At 37.5% G+C, this 17004-nt stretch overlaps 1 protein-coding gene across 1 annotated transcript; it reads left to right on the plus strand.

The window, feature by feature from the left end:
* The first annotated feature begins 2 nt into the window (after window positions 1-2).
* LOC112558918 (kinesin-like protein KIF6) lies at window positions 3-16992 on the plus strand. Its single transcript, XM_025229678.1, is given in 19 exon segments — window positions 3-127; window positions 1137-1492; window positions 1651-1765; window positions 2325-2475; window positions 3049-3263; window positions 8610-8798; window positions 9556-9665; window positions 10220-10337; window positions 10613-10709; window positions 11125-11257; window positions 11421-11630; window positions 12753-12950; window positions 12953-12989; window positions 13352-13484; window positions 14002-14217; window positions 14630-15129; window positions 15132-15417; window positions 15650-15731; window positions 16058-16992. Coding segments are annotated over 18 exon segments (3258 nt in total). The 5' UTR covers window positions 3-127; window positions 1137-1254; the 3' UTR covers window positions 16288-16992.
* The last annotated feature ends 12 nt before the right edge of the window (window positions 16993-17004 follow it).

The following is a 17004-nucleotide window of genomic DNA, read 5'->3' on the forward strand; positions in this document are numbered from 1 at the left end:
TTCAGAAAACCCGTAAAGTTACAAAGCTGCATGTCGGGAAGGCTAGAAACAAAATGGCGAATGTAAACTTTCCGGCCTGATGGCGGTGGCTGTCGCCGTTACGACTTTGAAAAGATTAAGAAAGAGGGTAAAAAATATATTGCATTTAATACGCATACATTTAATATAAAGACAATTTGTGTGTGTTTTTTTAAATCTGATGAATCTGTCATGCGAAGCGTACTTTACGGAACGTTAATGCTTTAAGCATGGACCAACTGTATTCAATTATCAAGATTTAATACGATCTTCATTTTTTATGAAGTTATCTCACTTGACATTTGAAAACTATATTATTCAAAGCGTAGTTCCCTAACGTATTCATGATTGTTTGGGAGCAAATTTGAGTTGATTTTAAATTTTATGTCTTGGCACTGTTTGAATCGAGTGACGTCAATCTTGTTTGAACATCAATCATTCAATATCTTATCGTGTTCTCTCCTCTTACATTTGTTAAGTGGCTTATAAAGGCTTAATTGACAGATTAACATTTACAAATTACAATACTTTTAATATATCTTACTGGATTTCTTCTCCCCTCATATCAGGGCAACATACTTCACAACTTAATTGGTAGGTGTACCATTATAACAAGCACACGTAATTCAGTGGACTTTTACATCACTAAAGTTTGTTATTTGTGAACTAACTGCAATGTATGTTTCCAGAATACATCATTTATTATTAACCAGTGTTTCAAACTAAGAAAGTATATTGTCAGCTTATCTCATGACTTAATGGAAAACTTAAAGTTATAGCAGAAGTTGAGTGAGTTACACAGTATGGGTTCAGTTTATTTCAATTTTGGATTTATCCAAGTATACTAAAAAAAAAACGATTGTTGGTATGAAATTAATTTGCGCACTTTCTTTTTACAAACATGTTATTATTACTTTTTCAGCATCTTGACATGCACACGTGGAGTCATTTAAGTTGATGGGTTTGTTTTAGCCATTTAAAAAAAATCATGTAATGTTTAAGAGAAATATACTGTCATATAAAGGAAGCTTTATTTTTGGCACATTAAATCTAGAACTGATAATTTGTAAAAAACAAGCCTATAATAAACTTAAAAAATGTTTTCCATATTATTTCAGGTCCAGTATGCATGAGAATGATATAACAGATATGATTACTTAAGAAGTGGAGAAATTAATAATGCAGCAAGTTTAAAAGGAGCGGGTATCTTTCTTGATCAAATGCTGTATTTTGATCATGTCACACATTAAAACCTTTGCACGTATAAAACCAGCCAAAGATCTCTATGAAGACTATGAAATAAGAGGAAAGATATTTGTTCTTCGTGTCCCTGAACTAGTAAGAGACTATGGTGGACCGCTGGTAAAGAACCGGATACCTACTATAAGTTATGACTTCAAATTTGACAAAATATTTAACCCTAACACAAACCAAGAAGAAACATACAGTGCAGCCGCTCAGGAAATAGTAGCAGGTGGGCCATACATTATTTATATCTTTTATGTTTTAGTTAAATACTTAAATATACTGTGTGTGTGTGTATATATATGTGCACAGTGGTTTGTGTATGCTATGAATACACATAAATGCATATAGTTCATGTCAAGCAGATACATTTGTATGCATCTCCAGGATTTCTTGATGGCTATAATGGAACCATATTTGCTTATGGCCAGACGGGTACAGGGAAAACATACACTGTAGAAGGTAGTGCTCTTCGTTTTAGTGATCGAGGCTTGGCTCCCAGGTGAGTGTTTGAGTTGGTTAATTTTATTTCTTGACTATACATGTATAGTGAAATGATAAAGCATAACAAAGTAATCTTTATGTAAATAGACCAGTTTGATCTAGGAAGTAGAATAGGAATTTCTTTCTCATATGTGATGTCAAAAATATATAATGCAAAATTATATAAAGCGAGAAATGTTTGTATGTGTGTGTTAAAGAGAGAAGGTGATAAGGTGTTTTCCTTTTAAGACAAAAATTCTCAGTAAAGGGAGCTACTCATTTAGTTATTAAGATGCTTGCATACTGAAGTAGCCTCCCTTAGTTTCTATGTTGTTGCGGCCCTATGCTCCTCGAAGAGTAACAAGGACTAAATTAAAATTAAATTAATTAGGCTTCTTTAGAATGGGGTGACTACATTTATTTAAAAAAGATTTATTTTAGTACTGCTTATAATACTTTAAAGTCCCAAAATTTCATTTGGGGTTTTACAAACTACTGCATAAAGTGTAATTTTGGAGAATAGGTAGATTAGTACAACATGTTTTCATGTAGTTAAGAACGTTTTTTGAAATCATCAGAGCACTGACTCAGATCTACAAGGCCCTGGAAGAGAGGGAAAATGAGGAGATTACATTGCATATCTCATACCTAGAGATCTACCAAGAAGTGGCCTATGATCTGCTCAGTACAACAGCAAGAAGTGCTTCTGCTGTTACAGTCTTCCCAAGGGTTAGTTTGTGAATACTGATTCATTTTGGAGATATATATATACTGGGTATACTGGGTATACATATACTGGGTATACACAGAAATCTGCAGACAGCTTAATGAGATCATTATATTGCCTAATGGAATTCTTTCCTACTTGAAAGCATGAGCTAGATTACTTATTTATTTATTTTTGCTTATCCTAGGAATAATTAGGAGATTGACATGATAGTAAACTAGATTTGTTCTCATGGAAAGGATCTTAAACTTTTATTTATGCTTGTTTAGGATAAAGTTCTATTTACTGCATTCAAAACCTGTCAGTTCTTTTCTTAAATAAGTGTCGCATGGCAGCCATTGTAATACACAAAAAGAAGCAGTAATAATTAATTCCTTATCATACTGATAATTAATGATACATTATGTTTTGTGAGTTCTTATTGTAGTATCTATTTCTGTGATCTACAAAGGTCAGAGTGACAACACGTTTTTTAAGTGAATTCATAAAAGTCCCATGAATATGTGCGTTAAGGTTTTGGTCTTTTTTTTTGACATTTTCAAAATCCCTTTGTTGTGCTTTTATTATTATCTCAGGTGACTGTGATGGAAGGACCTTGTGGGACATGTCTAATCCGCAATTTGTCGATCCACCTTGCTGCAAGTGAAGATGTTGCTCACACGCTTCTTCTTCAAGGTCAGACCAATCGCAAGGTGGCTGAGACTCCCGTCAATCAGCGATCATCACGATCACATGCTGTTTTCACCATCTACCTCACAGTGCGCAAACCAGATTCAGACATTATTACACGGTGTGTCATTGATTTGATCTTGTTTCTTCCACTTTATCAGATTATTCTGCCACATTATTAATTGTTCTCTTAAGAAAAAAAACCTTCTTTTTCTATACTCTCATGCAGTTTTTCATTGCCATTGTTCTTAAGTATAAACATATTTGAATAAGGAATCGTTCTATTGTTGCCAGTTGATAAATATAATCTTGAAGATCAATGTGATGAAACACCATAGAAAACCTTTAAAGGCCTACAAGAGTGTATTTTTTGCCAAATTATATGATTTAGCTTGAAGATATTATTTCCCTAAATATGCGCGAATAATATCCATCTGTTCTTGAGATCCAAGCAGACGTTGCTTTAGAGCAGTGATGCCCAACCTTTTTCGGCCTGCGGGCCATATCCATTTCGGACAGCCGTGTCGCGGGCCATATCCATTTCGGACAGCCGTGTCGCGGGCCACTTCACCGCAAAAATACAAAAAGGAAAAAAAAAATAGAGCAGATACCCTTTTTTATTAGAAACAAGTTGTACTTACCATTAATTATGTAGTAATTAGTGGGATATTTGAAGTTGTTTTCCCGAAACCAACTTCTGAATGTCCGGCCTCATCGTAGAGACACCAAGTCGGAGCACTGAATCGAAATGTTCGTCCATCGAAAAAAAGATTGAGAGACGCCCCTACGTGGGGATAAATACTTCTTCCTTTTTTTCGTTTTTTTAAGGTCTTCTTTTATTACTAACATGCCGATTTCCTGCACTGTGGGCAGAAGTTTCGCGGGCCGGATGGCACCGTGTCGCGGGCCGGATATGGCCCGCGGGCCGTAGGTTGTGCATCCCTGCTTTAGAGTATAGACAGACACTGTGAATGTCCACAGATATGCACTTTAGTTCAATGGTTCTAGCTGTCCCATTAACTGCAGCCTGACAACCTGTATTTATGTACCTTTTTGTGCATGATGTTAGCAGGCAGAATATAGAATGGAGAATGGAGGTTTATTTTATGTTTACTACCCGTTATGCCGGTCGGCACATAGGGCAGCGACAAAGGTCCTCCACTTTTGTCTGTCCTGGGCTAGCTTCCCCACAGTACCCCAGCTGTGGTTTAGGGTCTTCATTTCTGCCTCCACAGTTCGTCGCCAGTTGTTCTTGGGCCGGCCTCGCTTGCGTTTTCCTTCTGGAGTCCAGTGTAAGGCAGTTTTTGTGATGGAGTTGATTGGAGAATGGAGGGTTGGGGACAATCCACTCAGAATTTAAAAAAAATACTTTGTTTCATCTGTCCGAAAAAAAATGTGCTCGAAGTTCACCTTAAGAGATCATAGTTGCTGAGCGATAGAAAGCAAAAGCTCCCGTTCAACCTGGGCCAGCCCTCTTTAAAATAGAGGAGTATAATAGACCTTTAGTCTGGTTTGTTAGTGTGCCTTCCAGCAATAGAAGGAGAGTAAAGAGGGTAAAAGACACTAAAAAAAATCTGCTGGTATAATTGATCAAAACACGCACATGGACATAGCTAGCAGAGAGCGCCATATGCAGCTAATCAGATTTCACCTGTGATCTGTGTCGAGTTGTGGTAACGTGGGTCGGTGGAGATAAGGGGATCAAGAGACGTGTAGATATTATTACTACAAAGATCGTATATGCCTCGGTTATAGATATTAATGTAAGGCTAAATGAATTTCACCATTTTCGGACAACTCACTGACGCTACGAGCGTCTGTGCCAGCGACACTCGTGAGTCTTTTTAAAGGAAGATATCGGAACACCTTTGCAATTCTTGACAACTACTTCGTCATGGATGCTATCCTCGCGTGACTTTTCTGATCCCACTTGGTATACCTCCAAACTGTTCGTGGGCACGTCACTTCAGTACAATTGTCCCCTCAAAAAAAAAAAAAAAGTCGCTGACCGATCATAACCATGCTAAGGCAGATTCGTAAATTTCACGCGGAGAACCAGTTGGACAACTAGTCATCAAGGCTATACACAAACACTTGTTTGTTTTATTTTTATTTTTTATGATTAACTGTCTTAAATACACACCCCATATAAGCAGTCGGTCGACGCACATACACGCAAATGAAAAATCACGATCAGAGCAGACGGTTTAAGTCTTACAAGACCATGTATAGACAGAAGTGTGTAACTGAAGTGTCTGGAATGATGATCAAATAGGATTTGATTATGCAGCCATGTGATCAAGGACGTAGTCACGTTCAATTCGAGCGTCTAACATAATGTGTGCATGCGAGCACACACACACACAAACTGCATGAGAGATATTATTAAGAAGATGCGGACTGGGGACAGGGTGAAAGTAATGCGTGATCGCAGTTGTACGAGGAAATCATCTCTTGCTTATTGCACTTCTTGAAAGAGGAAGTGAGCAAGTTTGCCTTTTGATCCGTTCGCTTATTTCGAAGGATGTGAGTATATATACGTTTGATTTCTGTTTTTCTGGATCTAATCCCACGTTTTGTGCTGCAACGCGATCGGGTGCAGAGCTTTTAATCCGGGTGTTCAGCCCACTGAACAGCCAGACACTCCACACAAACGAGCAGGGATTATGGCGCACAACGAAGGACAAAGCCGGGGAATGGCGGGGGGAGGGGTTCGCGGAGGGATTGTCATGAATTCTATACTTGTTTGGTGTGACCGAGGCACTTTAGAGCGCACCTCTGCCTTTTCACTGACGCCTCTCGTGTCTTAAGCGGGTGCTTCGCTGTCGATTTGCTCACCCGCGATTCCGCAGGGCAGTAGTTCGCCTGACAGTCAGCGGTAATATCAGAGCTTTGGGTCGGGCCCATGTGGTGTTGTGTGCGAGCGCTGTGTGTGTGTGGGCGTGTGTGGACATGGTGCATGTTCACTACCGGGCCCAGTCGGAGGTAAACCGGAGTAGGTAGAAGACATCTTCACTGCAGTTTCTGGCGAAAAGAAAAGGTTTTGATTTCAGGTAAATCCGTGTTTATTTATTTACTAAAGGTATAAGTCATTCTATCGGCCACTGGCATGAATTTAATGTAGCTGTCAAAGACAAACTAGATACAGTCTTTAGCTCACATTTCACACATCCACAATAATCAGAACAAAACAATTACTATTCAACGCCTTTTATCTTCACATGTATGGTTTTTTGTTCTCATAAGCAAGAAATAAGAAATTTCTATTAACATTAATTTAGATTAGGCACGTTTAAGCCACTGTGATAGCTACAATCAACCTTGCTCTTCCATGGCATCATTTGGTAAATTAGTGAGCTATTTTGTTTATTTATAACTGTAATAGCCTGTCCGGGTCATTTGTGTTTTCAGGTTTTCCATTTCTAGGGTTGTTCTTTGTGGACGGCCCGTTTTTGCAGTTCGCTGTCTGATTTGCTTGGTTTCGCTCGTCTAAGTTTCATTGCATCACTAACTGGCATAATTTTCTTTGTATTGAAGAAAGAACGTAGTTTGAAATTTGTAGTCTTTTGGTGTATAGGAGCATTTTGGCTAAAGTTTAGCGTTTCACGAGTGAAAAACCAAAGTTAAGGAAACTTTCTTCATGATAAAACCAAACTTTGGACTGACCATGGTCGTGTATAGGTGGATTGCTGTCTGTCTGCCAAGACCATCGATTAGGTTTTTCGAAGTGATCTGCTGTTAGTCTCGGCGAGCCTAAACAAAGAATGTGAATAAACCGGAAGCTTTTTAGTCTCATGCCTCGTTTTAGCAGTTAACTGGGGGAAAAAAAATTCGTCTGCCAGCAGTCCAGTAAGACAAGTTCGTGGCCTGACCATGTTTATACTCCTGAGCGATCGTCCTGCCGTGCATGCTGTGAATGCCTTCACAATAACTCGCGCTTGAATATAGACCAGTAGAATTTGAAGTGCATAAACGATTGATCTTGAGCCACGTTTTTCTTTCATTCTTCATGCGGCTCACGTCTCTATGGATTGTGTCTAAGAAATCTTCATAGCCGAAAGCCTGAACAGTTAAAGTACACAGGCGTTAAAGTACAAAAAGCACGCGATGTTCACTTTTATTGTGTTTGCCCATTTATCGTTTGATAAGAGAGGGGGGAATTAAGGGAGGGGAGAGAGGATAGGTTGTGAAGATAACTAGCACACGGACATGTATGGGTAAAACAAGTTCGTGGGTAATGCGAAGACTTTTGCGCTGTATGTGATCTCACATCGTGGACAACTAGACATCCTTTCTTTACCAACATATTGTGGACAGGCATGTATGTGTTAATCCATTTCGAATAAACGAATCATTTTTTCTATGGTACATGCATGCGTGTCTGAGTGAGAAACAGAAAAGAGAATCAAAGGTTGTGCCTGGACCTTCAATAATAATAATCATTAAAAAAAAAAAACCAAATGGGATCGTAAATTCTAATTGTAAAGAAGTGACGGAAGCACTGGACTGCATGGGATATCAGGCAACGAGAGAAATTAAAAAAATAAAGAGCTTCAAAAGCACAGACCATGGACGTATTTATAGGTCGTGCACAGATTTACGGAACAGCAAATATTTTCCGGCCTTGCTGGGGTGCTAGATTTAGAGTGCTCACTACTTCACTGTCATCACCCGTTGTGCACCCCATGGTGTGACAGTAAATTTTGGGTAAACGGTCCTTGTAAGCTGCTTTTAAGCTTTTGTGACAGGCGCAGTCAGTTTGATTAATTAGTGGAAAGCCAGTTGGCGCCCATTCTCCCGGCACTTTCTGAGTGGTACCCCTTTCAATCAGGCCGCAGTGTGTGCAGAGACAAGTCTACTCTCACAGTTTTCACGTCTGGGCCAGTTTACTGGAATGCGCTGTGCAGTGTTGCTTTTTTGTTTCTAGCCTTGTACAAACAGCAGTGAAAGATCACAAGCATAGGGGAAACCCTTTCAGTTACATTCATTACATGCTATGCAGTCATTGAAGCAAAGAACTTCTTTGATTGAAGGCAATTACCTATTGGCCCCCAATCATTATCTTACCACCATCCTTCCAAAGAGGGTAGATGGGTTACTTGGGTGAATATCCCTTCAATACGTGATTCCGCTACATTTTTTCTTACATGGAGCTATAAATAACAGTATGTTAGAACTATTGGTCAGAGATATAGACTGGGGGTTATCAAGTTAGGGGATTTCATGCTTTGTGGGTTCTGTTTTGTGTGCCAGTGTTTTTAATGTATGTTTATTAGAGGATAAACAAGGAGTCAGACCACATTTCCAGGATCAAAACTTGTGACTAGTATTCCTACACAGAAACCAAAAATGCTGCCCAAATCCTTCTTGCTGCTGTATTATATTTTCTTTGTTTAAGCTACTTTTTAAATATAACCTCAGCAAAGAAAACGTCATAGTTCATGAGCAATGCTACCTGGACTTGCAGGTCCAAACTACACTTGGTTGATCTAGCAGGATCAGAGCGTGTAGCCAAAACTGGTGTAGATGGTCAACAGCTGACTGAAGCAAAGTCCATAAATCTCTCACTGCATCATCTGGAATCTGTAATCATAGCTCTGCAGGAGGACTCTGGGAGTGCCCAGAACCAAGCACAGAACACAACAGTAAATAAAAGGTAGGTAGTATTCCCCGAGTTTTGTTATTCATGCACCAAGAATCACATTTTGACAATTTGCATAGATAACTTTATGGTGGTGGGAAGAAAGACTATGGTGCATGTATTAATGCGCAGTACCCAAACATGGGAACTGGATAGTGGTTAGAACATTTGATATTCATTGTGGCATAGCAAACTTTCCCTAGTCGACTTAGTTGTCAGGAATGGGTACCTGACTCAGATAGAGGGTTGGGGAAGGTAACACTTCAAGGGGAAGAGATGGGCACCTTCCTCATATAGAGCTGGCCCTGAGAAAAGTAAGGTCTCTAACACCTCACTCCCCAACAATCTGAAAATATTAGAGGACAACTTTATCTTTTTTTTATAAATGAGCATAAGTTAGGATTGACTAAAAATAAGTCTATCAAGCAAAGAATCTGTTTCTTTTGTGTTCCATTGTTTTTGATGAATCTTATTACCATTTCAATTACCATTTGTTATATATTTACATGGTCATTAATGTTCAATCTGCTGGTGGTATGTAGTCCAATAATCATTGGTATATATATATCTGTCCCTTAACTGTGACCTTGACTGTGTGTAGGGAGGACATAGTGAGACAATAATGATAAATCATTAGTGATTATTCTTAAATTCATGAAGCTGGCACTTTCTTCTGCCATATTTATTGAGGCACCTTTGACTATTACCGAAATACCTGATAGGTTAAAAAAAATAATTTTTTTAATATTCTCCCTTTTTTATACAATTTCAGCAATTTTTTCCTACCTCCATCACGTCCCAGTACGACGGAGTGTGGGAAGCAAAGTCGTCATGTGCCCTACAGAAACTCACTTCTTACCATGGTTCTTCGTGACTCTCTTGGTTAGTTGCAGACCAATTTATGTTTCAGCTTCTGCTGGAAGTTGCTGCAGTACTTAGTAGTTTGTTTCTTTTCATTACAGCCATTGTAATTATACACAACAACTTCAACTGTACCTGTATCAGTTTCATGCATTTTGTTAATTCTTTTTGAGCAAAATTGTGTTTCGTCTTGATGCTTCCCTTATAAAAACAAAGAAATGTCAGCCCTGTGGAGCTTTGCACCTTGGACATATCAGAAGGTTAGTCCTTCTGATGTTGAGTAACAGGAGAAGCATCAGTGAAAAGAAGAAAGTGAAAAGTTATTCTTCACAAAGCGTTTGTTCCCAAATAGTTACAGTTCAGTCAAACATGCGTAATCAAAACATTTACTTGATAGCAAAAGATTCAGAAGTGTAAAGAGTGTACTTGATATTCTGTGAATTACATAGAAGCAGAGAAAATAACTTTTTTAAACAAATATTATTTGTCTTTCTCACATATTGTAGGAAGAATATTGGAAGAATCTTTCAGGTACATTACCTAGGTTTCTTTTTCATAATTGTTTTTCATTCAAGGTGGCAATTGCTTGACTGCTATGATAGCAACTATTTCACTTGAAATCCATAACATTGGAGAAACTTTGTCCACCTGCCGATTTGCCCAGCGTGTGGCTTGCATAGCAAATCACGCAAGGTATTATTACTCATGTTTTTTATTTAACTTAATCTGAAACCAGTATTGGCTGATAGGTTGATATGATAATTTTAGCATGATAAATAACTGCACACTTTTGTTCATAGATTTTGAGACAAAATCTTGGACTTGAGAGACATAATCTTGCTTGGCTTTGAAGTGTTCATCATCCTGTTCAGAATATTCAGATGTCTATCACAAACAAAATGTTTCTTTCTGTGTTAGTCATCAAAACATTGCCCTCTCTTAAAACTTTTTATGCTTAATGATAACAGGAGAAACGAAGAGGTTGATGACAAGACCCTTATTCAGCAGCTGAAAAAGCGTATTGCAGAACTTGAAGCCAGCATGGCCTGCATGAAACTTTTGCAAGTATGTGGAGGCAGATTTGATTCAGACTACTTCTATGTATATGTTCATGCTAAGCTTTAGGTTCATATTTCCCTGTGCTTAGGCTAATTTTATCAAATTCTTTTGTACACTAGTATATTATCACTAGTGGATGTGTTTTTTTGGTTTACAAGAAATGCAGTGCACTCTGCTTATAAGCACAACTCATGGGCCAATGTCCTTATTGCAGCAGAATAGTTTGGCCTATCAAAGTTAACTGAATCAACAAGACTGGATGGTGATTTTGCCTATAAATAAAGTATGCTTATAACTAATGTGCAATGAACAGATGCACTGTATGTACATGGATGGATGCTTTTGAAGGTACCTAAATAATATCTATTTGGCTAAGACACAGAATGGCACCAAAAACCTTGACTTATTTTCTCCAAAACAGGACCAGGATGGAAGAGGAGGTGGGAGTGATGAAGAGGACACAAATGGCAAGCTGACAGATGAGGATAAACTCGCTTGTGCACAGGTGGTGCAGGAATACATTGCTGGCCGTGTGACTGATCCTGTAGTTGCAGGTAAACTGACACTCCATACAATGACTGTATAACAGTGATGCGAATATGCACATTTTTTTATGGAATATTCCTGTGGTTAAGAAATGAAGCATTTTGTCCAGCAGCTTTGCTTTTCTTGGTACTTTGCTTGTAAATATTCTTCCCATACTTACTACATTTACAGGTATTACTAACCCATTCAGATTCAGAGAGTGCCTACGGATCCTGAAGAAGATGGTGATCAACAAGTACTTCCAGCAATTTATCAACCTTCCCGACCCTACATCAAGTGGAAGCACTATGGCTAAGTCTTCAAGCAGTAATAATGTACGTCATGAAGTGTCATCTACTGATGACCAAAGAAGCAGACCCTTCAGAAGACCAAGCAGGATGTAATAATATACAGGTTCACAGACTAGACCAAACTGGAAGAAACTCTTCTATGATGAGGTACACAAAATAATTTTGAAGTAGATGTATATGTAGCACATTTCTGCAATGTAGAGTAGATCTAATGCACTTTACAGAAGTAAAAAAGAAGCATCTAAAATAAAAACAACATATATGTGATAGTATAATTGTGCAAATGAAATTTCACATAGGAAATTCCTTCACCTCATTATTGGTAAATGAATCATTTGTGCACTCTTAGTGAATTATTAAAAATCCTTAACTGATCTGCAAATTACAGTTATATCTGAAATAAATAAAACACAATTAGTGAACAAAGCAGCTGAGGTACATTTTTGAATTTACATAGCTCATTGATAATAATCAAGATGTCTGATTTGTTCCAACAATGATTTTAAAGGCATAGAGCTCTTATGCTCCGAGTTGAAATAGCTATGGTTGGAAAGAAAAAAAGAGAAACATTTGACAGGTATTATGACAGGTAGCGATAGTTTAACAGTTGTCTTATGACATTAGTTTACAGCACCTTAGTGTAATCATTAAATCTGTTATACATGAGCATCTCTTTCTTGCATTGGACTATTTAACAAGTACTTATAAATGAAATGCATTATCATATATATATATATACTAGATGCCTGTTTTTTTTGTAAATCTTTGCACATTCTATGTTTATGTGGAACTTCTTTGGCTTCAGACTTAGGATTTAGAAAATTTCAAACTTACAAACAAATATTGAAAGTCATTGTCATGGTTTTGTCAAAGGGTTGGGGATATGCAGGCCATAACAAATGAGTCTGCTATCCATTCATTTGCTGGTTCAGACAAGTTTTTGCCAGCGTGCAAATGCTGTATGCTGCATCTCAAACAGGTAGTTCCTTGTTCTCAGTCTAGTAGTTAAAATAATTTTGTTTTGACATGACTATTTTATTTATTTATTTATTTTTGAATCAGTACTGTGGCCTGTGATTATCTTTGCCATCTGTACTTAAATATGTGTATACAACAATCATTTGATATTATTACCTTTACCTATGTGAAAGAGCAATTCAGTTTTAATAATTTTAGTTGATCATGTTGATTGAGAAGTATTTTGATTTTAAAGGTCAGAAGGGGAAACCACTATCAGCGGAAAATGAAATGTTGACCAATGTTCCCAGAGTATCTGTTTCTTCTGAACACTATAAATCTCCGTATGAGCGAAAGCGTGAAAGAGAAATCAGACGTCTTGCTCGCAAGGTGGATAGCATGAAAGACAGTCAAGCTATTCAAGAACAAAATGTACAAGCTCTGCAAGTAAATACTGTTTAGAAGAATTCAGAAGTATGGAATCCACTATTAGGCAAGCAATCATGACTGTTCAGAATGCATAGACAATGTTGAAAATACTTTGTTTACAGTGTCCTCTGTCAATGGGGTTAAATATTGTCAAACAATGGTGAAGACTATTTAAGATTAGCATTTATTGAGTGTGTGTTCTGTTAATTTTCTTCTATCCTTTATGATGGAGTCAAATAACAAGGAGAAAAAAAAAAGACCTCGAGATTTTCTCTTCTTACAGCAATGAAGAAACTCTAAGTAAGCTTTAAATAAAATCCTACCTGAAGAAGAAGTTACAGAAAGATATAAAGAATTACATAAGATAATGTTTGCATAGGATCTTTGGACCAAAAGCAATTTTAATCCACTTACTGTTTTCAATAGAAACAAGATAAGTGTCACACGAGAACAGATTGCAGACCAGCATGCATACATCCAGCGCCTCAGACATACAGAAGCCAGCCCAGAGATCTTGGCCCAAGAAAAGTTAATTGCAAGCCAGCTAGTTAAAAAAGAGGTAAGCTAGGTTAATAAAACTTTTGCCTAATTGAAGCAGATGGATTTATGTGCTGTACATGTATAGTGGAATAAAGATGTTTAAAAAAAAGGTAAGCTTAACCACATTCACTGGGTGGGAGGGGGCAACTGCTATTAATCATGGAATAAATTAGCAAGTTCCACATATCAGCTTACAGCAAAAAAGTTATTGGATATTTTTGCTCTTCTCCAATGGTTGTAACCTTTAACAGCTTTAAGGAGAGAAGAAAAAAAAATCTATTCACATGAAAAGAATAAAAGCCAATGGGCCTCTAATAACATATGGAGGATGTGAAAATGCTCTTTGTGTGTGTGTGAGAGAGAGAGAGAGAGAGGCATGTACCACATACATGTAAAAGAACAAATCATTCTGTTTTCTAAAGACATGCACGTGCCTGTGAGAAGTAATTATCATGGATTTCTGGTGCTGGGTTAAAGTCATGAAAAGTCCTCCAAAAGATAACTCTTAACCTTGGCAATGCAATTTTCAATTATAGGGAAAACTACAGAAAAAATTGGAGGAGATACTTCAACATAAAGCTGAACATGAGTCACAGATTACTGGGACAGAGGAAAGAGAACAGCTTCAGGCCAAGCCTGCAGAGAATCGCTCATTAGAAGAACAATTTGCTCAGTACAAAAAGCGTAATGGCACCTTGAACACTCGACAGGTGTTTGAAATGCTTAAATCAGAAGAGAAAAAACAGACAAAGGTGATGATGCTGAACTGTATATTGTCAGATGTTTAAGTAGAGTTAATTTACATAAATGACATGCAAAAAATGAATGTGTTTCATATCAGGTCCCAGTTGTGGGTACACGTACAGCCATTGTGCATTCCTCCTTGAAATATTTACATGCAGCATTCACACACACCCTTGTTTATTCAGATGTCTTCTTAATTGTTAAATATGTCTTTATATTTTTGGTCATTAATCCCAAGATATTTGCATTTTGCATATTAAGTTTGTATAGAGTTCCTGATGAACTTTGCAATATTTACATACAAACATTTGTTGATGTTATCAATGTGTTTTGTTAACAAGTACAGATGTAGGCATAAGTCAGATACAGCTGTAACTTCTTATAGTAGGATGGCAACTCACAGATGACTTGTATTTGCAGATTATAGCCAAGACAGAAAAAGAACAGAAAATATTACTAACAAAACAGGTGGCTGCAAGAGAAGAAGCTACTCGAGAGAAGCTCCATCTCCTGAAAGAAATGCTGCATAAAGCTCATCAGGAACAAATAGAGAATAAGCCATTGCCTTTTGGTCAGAAAACGGATGGTTTGTTTGCAACACACATGGGGTCTGTGCCGCAAGAATCAGCTTACTCAGCTGTATCCAATTACACTGCCAGGGATATGCAAGGAGAAGAAAATGTTCTGTCATCCGCTATTAATGGATCTCACAAACAAAGACCATCTGATGATACTGGATCTCAGAACACTGCCCTTAGAGGGAGCAATGGTGCCTCTGATAACCGGTTATTGCACAGTCCAAAAAAACACAGAGTTAGGGTACAAGACTATGAATCTCAGCTGCCATCAGGACTTCTCAAAACAGAACAGATGCAGGTATCTGGGAGCTGTATTCAAGGGACACAGGAAGCTCTAAGCCCACCGTCATTCCTAGTGAATATGTTCGATGCATGGCTAATGGTGAGAAATTTGATGCCAGAAAGATGGGCTTGTCATCAGAAACCTTTGACACTGCCCTTCTGTCCATGCTGAATGGTGGGACACTACAGGTGTCATGTGATGCAGAATTTTATGACAAGTTTGCTAGATCACCACCACCCAGGAAAAGACCAGGACGAAGACATTTGAAACTCAAGAGTGCAGTTATACCAAAAGATTACCAGGAGCAAAATGAAAAGTTCGGGGAAGCCTGGGATCCAAAAGCTAAGGTTTGTACTTAAGTTGTGTTTACTACACCTTTGCATTGTCTCATTCTCTTTATACACTTACAAACTCAGAGTAAACACATACTGGATGTCAGCACTCTGATAGAATATACCTTTTGACTATAACACTTTTCACCATCACTTTGCAAGGCCATTGTTTTGTTTCAAAGTAAAAAAGAACAGCTTCCCTTTGGCTTATTGCTTAACTCACTGTAAATATTGCTTTAAACCACAGAACTCACCTGTATCACAACGCCTTGCTCAATTCCTGGGTGACGATATTTCAAAGCCTAAACCTGTCCCACCATCAAAGCAAGGTATGTTTTATTGGCTTTTGATGATCGAGGCTATTCTGACACATTTTATCAAGAAGCATTTAATTGGGATATTGCTATCGTCTCACATTTAGACTTCTTGCTTGAATATTCCAGGTTCTGTATTAAGCAACTGAAGATGGCTATCATAGAAAAGATATTTGTTATATGACAGAAAAAAAACAATTCCTGTACATTTCATTATCAGTGAGAGTCTTGTTTCTCACCACATGTAAATGCATAGAATGTGTATGTGCATTTTTTGTTAGGATGTATTATTTTTAAAAAATGAAAGTATATGTAATTGAGTTTTGATTTCTTGCTTCCAGATAATTCTTTTCAGCAGCGATCATATCTGCATGCAGAAAATAATAATTTTGTTGATGGCTTAGAAGTCGTCTCTCCACGAATACAGGCTCTTGAAGATAAACAACGAGAATTCACTTACATGGGCCGAGTGCAAGCAGAGCGAGAAAGAATAGCAAAGATTCGCAGAGCAAGGAAAGCAGCTGAAACTATACAAAAAGCATGGAGGCTTCACAGAACTCGCATCAAATGAATCTGTGGCTTCTCATTGTGATTAGTTTACCTATCATGATCAGACGATTCTTCTCTCTCCACTAAACATGGAAAAATATAGATTTCCTAGATTCAGGGTAAGTGCCTTAACCAAAAAACACTTTGGCCGTATGCATGTTCCATGCCTGATGGTACATGGCATTAGGTGGAGAACTAATAGCTTATGCTTTGAGAACAAATGTCTCATCTATATAATTATGATTATCTAAAATGATTTTCAATTTTGGTTAAAAGTTGATTTGGATAATCGTTTGGAAAACATTTAAAAAGGACATGTGCTGCGAAACATTTAAAAGGGACAGGTGTAAGAATTTATCTGGACTGCTTTTTTTGGTTTGCTATTATGATTACTGTCTCAAAATATCTGCTGTATAAATAGCATGATTGAAGCTTATAAAAAGGAAGCAACAAAAAAAGAAAGCAATCCAGATAACTTTTAATCTTGCTTCATGTCATCACATCAATATATTTTTTATACTTGATATTTGGGCTTCTCACATATTTTTTTCTTCCATATGGGTGGAACAAGCTCAGGGGAAACGTTAGCCAGTTTCTAAAGAAAATTAAATACGTTTAAGAATGAAAAAGATGATTTAGCTATTCCTGAATGCATTGTGATTTGTCAAATAATTTCGTGTTGCTTCTAACAAATTTTCTGAGGTAAATCAATAAAATAGTTGTGCTATAAAACTTGTCT

Source organism: Pomacea canaliculata, linkage group LG3 (genome assembly GCF_003073045.1).
Source record: "Pomacea canaliculata isolate SZHN2017 linkage group LG3, ASM307304v1, whole genome shotgun sequence".
Taxonomy (NCBI): Eukaryota; Metazoa; Mollusca; class Gastropoda; order Architaenioglossa; family Ampullariidae; genus Pomacea; species Pomacea canaliculata.